General features: G+C 40.9%; 1 protein-coding gene across 1 annotated transcript in view; it reads right to left on the bottom strand.

Moving 5' to 3' along the window:
* The window catches only part of Ppa1 (inorganic pyrophosphatase 1), a 25,781-nt gene extending 18,380 nt beyond the window's left edge, over nucleotides 1-7,401 (bottom strand). The window contains exons 1-2 of the mRNA XM_015500538.2: nucleotides 7,211-7,401; nucleotides 4,347-4,405 (exon numbers count right to left, since the gene is read on the bottom strand). Of these exons, the coding sequence (XP_015356024.1) occupies nucleotides 4,347-4,405; nucleotides 7,211-7,274 (123 nt within the window). The 5' untranslated portion in view covers nucleotides 7,275-7,401. The remainder of the gene's footprint in view (nucleotides 1-4,346; nucleotides 4,406-7,210) is intronic.
* Between the last annotated feature and the right edge of the window lie 9 nt (nucleotides 7,402-7,410).

The raw sequence follows: 7,410 nt of genomic DNA, 5'->3' as shown, positions 1-7,410 counted from the left end.
AAATTTTTTGCTCAAAGATTGTGTTAACAGGGCTGGGATTGTGGCTCAACGGTAGAGCGCTCACCTAGCTCGTGCGAGGCCCTGGGTTCGATCCTCAGCACCACATAAAAATATATAAAATAAAGATAATGTGTCCAACTAGAAAACAAAAAGATCGTGTCAACAGTCCAGAGGAAGATGATTTAACCTATTTAAAAAAAAAAAAAACCCCACATACATACACAAGACTTTCAGTAATACTGGCCAAGTACCCTTATCCAAAATGCTTGGGACCAAAAGCATTTGATTTCAGGTTTTGGGATTCTGGAACAGTTACATAGACTCTACTAGTTGAGTATCCCTAATCCAATTCCATTGCTCTGAACATGAAACATTTTGAGCATTCAAAGTTTCAGATTCTGGGCTGGGATTGTGGCTCAGTGGCAGAGCTTTTGCCTCTCATGTGTGAGACACTGGGTTTGATTCTCAGCACCACATAAAAATAAAATCAATAAATAAAGGTCCATCAACAACTAAAAAAAAAAAAAGTTTCAGATGCTCAACCTGAACTTTGTTATTGTGCAATTACAAAGATTTCTTGCTTATGGCAGTCAAACAACCCTGATAGTTAGAAATACACCCTGCCATGTGTACCAACACAGAGTGGTAACTTAATCCTCCAAGTCTTAACTAAGAATAAACACCTACTTTTCCCCTTCAGATAACTTCAGAATTACTAAATTTTGAAAACAGATATTCTAACGGTAATTTATTTTCTCCCTCTTGCTTGATTTTTTTTAATAAAAAGAGCCTACATTTCTAGTTATCAACATTTTTATCATTTGCAATGACTAACTAGAACCTTTCCCAAGAAAAATGCACAACTGCCCCAAAACTGCAGAAAATAAAAGTTTCTAAAACATCAACCTATTTGATTAGAAGCTTGACCTTTTTGGAGGGGAATAAGAGACAGTTCCATATTTACATAAACTACTGTATGTTCCCAACAAGTTTAGGAAAAACAAAGATGCTACATAGTCAGAACTAGTTTTTAACATGAACATTTAAGGTCCATGGACTAGGAAAACACCACACTTCTAAAATTATAATATCAAGTCATGATATATGAGCACTTTGTATCTTTATCTACTCAGTGTTCATATTATTTACCATGTCCTGGGATTTTTAAATTCCTGGTATCTTAGAAGTTCTTAGAAGATATTCCTGAGCCACAGGTACATGTGTATGTGTATGTATGTATATATATATATATATATATTTTTTTTTTTTTTTAATTTTTTAGTTGTCAATGAACCTTTATTTTATTTATGTATATGAGGTGCTGAGAATTGAACCAGTGCCTTCCATATGCTAGGCAAGCGCTCTACCACTGAGCCACAACCCCAGTCTCAGGTACTTTTATATATGATCCCCAAACAAAGGCAGAGCAAAGGGAGTTCGTACAAAAAATATATATATATCCAGCGACTCCTTGCCTTCACCTACTCTACCCACTACATTTGGACATAAAACACCTGAGTCATAACAACTTCCAGGCCTGGCTAACTTGACAACCTAATGGCATAACCAAATTGGATGTTACCCACATTGAAAGATCCTGATATGCAGTACAATATACAAGCCTTTGGACATTTTTCTTTAGTGGAGTTATGTTAAAGGTACATCTTTACTGTTAGTGACATTCCCTCATTACCTCAAAGACTTACCATACTAGAGATAAAGATTATGACCATACACGCAAAAATATATCACGTAAACTTAATCACATTGGAATTGGAGAGGAAAGAAAGAAAAAGGAAAGGAGAAAGGAAACTTTTGGGGGTAGGTAATAATCCAAAATTAACCTGTATTGCCCACACCTATGTTTGTGTTTTCAACAACTTCCCTGAAAACAAAAGAGCTTCGTCCAGCTTCTCAAGGAGGAATCAGAAGCAACAAGGTCCTTAGGTTCTGGACAACTGCAGAAATCCAGAGCTCACACGTCTGAGCCAGCACAGGGTGGCAGAGGGTAGAGGCTTCCTGAGTAACCATACCACAGATACAAGCAACCCCATTCAAGACTTCAGTGTCACAGGGTAACTGAGTAAAGATGTTTTGTACAACACCAAAAGGTCATCTCAGTTTCCTATCTTGGAATATTTGAAGCAGCAATAAGAGCAGGTACTATGACTTCTATGATCATTCTGTTCTTGGCTAGAACACTGTCTAATTATTTATGAACACCAAAAATCAATTATGTGTAAAGTGGTTTCCTTTCTGAGCTCACCTGCATGCAAAGGTACCTCTTCATTATTCACAATGGTTGGAGTCGTTACCATGAAGTTCTTTACGTAGGATGTAAATACTATTATTCAACAAATGGATAGGTCAAACCAACCAAATGAGACCAATTCAAGAGGTGGGGAGGAATCAGTAATTCATCAGCTCTCAGGAAATCAGATGCAACAAACCGAGTTTCTGAATAGATAAAATTTTGAGTCTTCTACAGGAAAACACATGCCAATTAGAGGTCCCTCCTGTATAACTATGGCACATAACTGTCTTGGGGCTCTGTGCTCTATTGTCTCCAACTGGGGCCTAGTTCAGGCAGGCTCCTCTGAAGCAACACACGAAATGGATTTTCTGCCAGTGCCTAAGTGTCAACAGGGAACTTAAGCAAACTTCCTGCCAGAAGAACAGTACAATATATTTGTCTATTCCTAAGAGTCAAGCCCAGAAAACAGTAAGACTGAGCATACACAGGGAAAAAATTTCATCTATTATTCTACACATGCATCGCAATGTGACATTCACATGTAGTATGGATCAACACTAAGCCAAGGAAGGTCAGTAGCCTATGTGGCTTTTATAACTCAAACTCCTTCTTGAAGAAAAAAAGGAAATATGAAATGTATAAAACCAGATATATGTCCTGTGTCAAGTTCCTGGACACAGTACAAACTCCTCCGGCTGCAAAGGAGGCTAAAAACAAAAAAACCTGGGTTTTTTGGTGTGTGTGTGTGTGTGTGTGTGTTGCTGGGGATTGAACCCAGTGCCTTAAGCATACAAGGCAAGCACTCTACAAACTGAGCTATATCCCCAGCACTCCCTGCTTTTTAACATAACTAAAATTGTGAAAATATGCGCTGAGGATACAGCTCAGTGGTAATCACTTGCCTAGAATGTGTAAGTAAGGCCCTGGGTTCTATCCCTAACCCCACAAAAACAAAGTCACTGGTTAATCCTACTACCCAAGGATTATAAACTTTTTTTTTTTAATATTTATTTTTTAGTTGTACACAACACCTTTATTTTGTTCATTTTTATGTGGTGCTGAGGATCGAACCCAGGGCCTCACACGTGCTAGACGAGCGCTCTACTGCTGAGCCACAACCCCAGCCCTAAAGTTTTTAATATATATCTAGTTGTAAATATTTTTCCTAGAAAAGTAAAGATTCTTATTAATTTATGGTAAACATACCAATCTACTAAATCTCCAGCTCATTGGGTACATATAAGAACAGATCACTAGTGAGGCATGGTGGTGCACACCTATAATCCCAGAGACTCACGAGGCCGAGGCAGGAGGATTTTTAGTTCAAAGCCAGCCTCTGCAACTTAGTGAGGTGTTAAACAACTCAGTGAGACCCTGTCTCTAAAATAAAATATATAAAAAAGGGCTGGGGATGTGGCTCAGTGGTTAAGTGCTTCTGGGTTCAATTCCTGGTACCAAAATAAATAAACAAACATTATAGTCAAGATTTTGTGCTAGAGTAATGAAGTACTAAGATTTTAGTTCTAAACACACAAAGACCAATGTGATTTTTTTATTTAATAAAGCACCCTAAAAAATTCTGCCTCTATTCCGCTAACTTTTCCCAACATGTAGTTGCTTCTTTAACTGAATAATCTGGTTTTAAGTCTGATTTCTTGCCAGGCACGGTGGCACACACTTGTGATCCCAGATATTTGGAAGGCTGAAACCTCAGGAGGCTCAGAAGTTCAAGGTCAACCTGAACAAGTTAGTGAAACTTTGTGTCAAAAATGAAATCAGAGCTGGGGCTGTAGCTTACTGGTAGAGTGCTTGCCTAGAGTGTGTAAGGCACCAGGTTTGATCCTCAGAACCACTTACAAATAAATAAATAAATTAAATAAAGGCACTCTACCCATCTACAACTACAAAAAAGATTTTAAAAAAGAAAAAGAGTTGGGGATAGTACAGTGGTAGGACAGACTTATTTTTTATTTAGTCAATAAACTTTTAACTAAGCACAACAAGACATTTTAAACATTTGTTAGAAACAATCCATATGTAGAAATAGCTGATCTGAGTAAAAGACCATGTTCAAATGACAGGGATACCTTACCTTATCTGCATAAATTGGAATATCATGAAATGGAGATATATATTGTCCTTTTTCATTTTCTGCAAAATAAATTTAAAAGGTTATTACTGTGGTTATATTGCCAAATGCATGAAGTACACATTTTTGTTTTTATTTTATTTTCTGGTACTGGAGATTAAACCCAGCCCTTTTTTTATTTTGAGACAATGTCTCAATACGTAGTTGAGGCTGGCCTGGAAGTGATCTTCCTGTCTCAGCCTCTGGAGTTGCTTATATTAAGGACTGAAGTACATATTTTTGAATATCAAAATTTTATTCCCACATCCAAACAAAATAATCTGGTTGTATATTTCATTTTTCTTGAGCTTCCTCCCAGACTATTTTTACCCAATGCACTCTGTAGGCATGTAACAGGCAGGAACACCTATTACAAGAACAGGAACTGCCTTGCATCCCCTAAATCTAGCACTGCTTAGTATACAAAAGATGATCAATTTTTTTTTTTTAACTCATCTTGTATCACATGTATACATAACTTTTATAAAAAAAAAACCTGGAGAAGGGCGCTTAGATGCTAAATTATAAATCATGTTGCTTTAAGTGATGTTTTAAGATGGCTATCTTAAATAATGGCTTTTAAGACTAATCAAGTTGCAACAACTCTTTGCAGGTAATTTCTAAACTCTAGAGACTCAACTATCCAAAAGTCATTTTTTAAAATGTCCCCAGGACTGAGGATGTATCTCAATGGTAGAGGACTTGCCTAGCCTAGCTGTGTGTAAGGACCTTCAAGCACCACAAGCAAACAAATAACCACACATACACCCTTTTCACTATTCGGTTCTTAGAAGATCTAACAGTCCATCCACATTGAATCTCATCAAGTTTAAAAAACAAAGTGGAACAGAAAAACTTGTGACTGTCCAGAATCCTGTAGGGGTCTCTTCAGAGTCAATTGTGACTTTACAGCCTTTCAGACCCTTAACAGTGTTGTGTTTTGTTTTTTGTACTGGGGATTGAACAAGGGGCACTTTACCACTGAGCTATAACCCATTTCCCGTCCTGTTTTTTGTTGTTGTGTTTTTTTTGTTTGTTTGTTTTGAGATAGGGTCTAACTAAGTTGCTTAGGTCTTGCTAAATTGCTGAGGTTCACCTCAAACTTGCAATCTTCCTGCCTCAGCCTCCCAAATCACTGAGATTACTGGCAGGCACCACAATACCCAGAACACTTAGAAGTTTTAACAAATGTAACGTAAAGGTAAAAAACTTTACTTTCCATATTAAGGGAAGAAGCTAAGAAATCTAATTTACAAAAAGCACATGAAATTAATTACATAGTTCTAGCCAGGCATGGTGGAACACACCTATAAATACCAGCAGCTCAGGAGGCTGAAGCAGGAGGATTGCCAGTTCAAAGCCAGCATCAGCAACTCACAGGCCCTAAGGAATTCAGTGTTATACCCTGTCTCTAAATAAAACATCAAAAGCGCTGGGATGTGGCTCAGTGGTTAAGTGCCTCTGGGTTCAATCCCTGGTACAAAAAAAAAAAAAAAAATTACATAATTATTTCTTAAATTCTAGAGAGCTCCATTTTATAGTTTACTTTAGTCAGGGTGAACTACCTTAACAACCACTCACTCACTGTCAATACACAACCTAAGTAAAAACACTGTTGTCTGTTCTGCCTATGTAGTCTGAAGATAATTCTCAGTTGATCCCCTCACCTCGAAACCAGTCACTTCTCTAAGCCTATTCTACAGGGAAATTCTGAAGCCAACACTTCTCAGTGAACTATTAGCCAAAAATTCCAGCACTGTCCTGGCTGCTTAACTCTGACATTGAATAAAATGGGGAGTCCCACCCTTCCGGGATTTTATCTGATGGTTTAATCTTCAACTAGACATGTAAGCTTTAGGGCTCACTTTCCTTTTCCTTTCAAACCAGGCTACGTTTTGCCAGGTGCTTTGTTCATTCTTTCAGTACTCCCTTCCCTGCCCTTCATGCACTAACTCAAGAGCTCTCTGCACCTGCCCATTTCCTTTACATAAAACTGAAAAGAGGTTAAAATAGAAGCGACTTTGGTGACAGTTTTCTGACGCCTCCGTTAAAGCCATTTATCTATTCCTAGTATCTGAGGGTGGAAGGGTAAGATCAAGATAAATCCGGGTAGCTTTCCAGTACCAGCAAGGAATAAGGTGGTGCGCCCTGGCAACCTGCTCGCTTCTCAGTGCAGGACTTGGGATGGGTATCCTAGGATGCCGACCCCGCACCCGAGTATAAACTTGGCACTTGCTCACCCGTGTTCCCCAGATTGACGTCACCTGTCTAGCTGGAGCTGCACTCTTTCTGTTTCACAAGGAGCACTCCTAGCATCAGCGCTACGGGAAAACAAGCGGTGCGAGAGCCAGGAGCGCGACCTCCGAGGATGGGTCGTGCGTGACCCGGGTCTCAGTTTCCTAGTCCGTAAACGAGGACGACTACTTGACCCGGCTCAGCGCCTACAATCTGGGCTAGGGCGGAGGGATAAAGGTCTTCGGGTGGTCACCGCCCTCGGCCTCCGCAATCCTCTTACAGGGATTGTTTTACCTCCAGGCACCTTTCTAGGGTGACTCATGGATTCTTTCCCATCTGACCCTGCCGGAGCCCGAACTTGCAAAACTAGCCGGGCCCGGATGTGGGTCCCGCCGAGCAGGTAAAATGGGAAGCCTCCTCCGTCAAGAGGGGGATGGCCAGAAGGCGAATCTTGTCCCTCCCGCCAAGACGTGGGGACGCGCCCGAGGAGCCCGGCCCGCGCCGCAGACCAGGGGCCGAGAGCGGGCCGCAGCGAGGCCGGGAATGAATGGGCGGCCTGGGGGAGGGAGGCGGCGCAGGCCGCCAACACTCACTGAGGAAGACTCGGTACTCGAGGGTAAAAGGCGCCGCGCGCTCCTCGCTGCTGAAACCGCTCATGGTGCCGGAGACAATTGACCGCCACCGCCACAGTCAACCGCCTGCACGCGGCGCCGAATGACAGGCAGAGAGCTAGCGCCTGCGCACAGCTAAGGCTGGACCGCGAGCCGGTGGGGGCCGCCTTTAATGCGGCTCG

The sequence above is a fragment of the Marmota marmota genome, unplaced genomic scaffold (assembly GCF_001458135.2).
Source record: "Marmota marmota marmota unplaced genomic scaffold, marMar, whole genome shotgun sequence".
Taxonomy (NCBI): Eukaryota; Metazoa; Chordata; class Mammalia; order Rodentia; family Sciuridae; genus Marmota; species Marmota marmota.
Note: the sequence above shows the minus strand (reverse complement) of the source record. Positions and strands in the feature narration are given on the sequence as shown.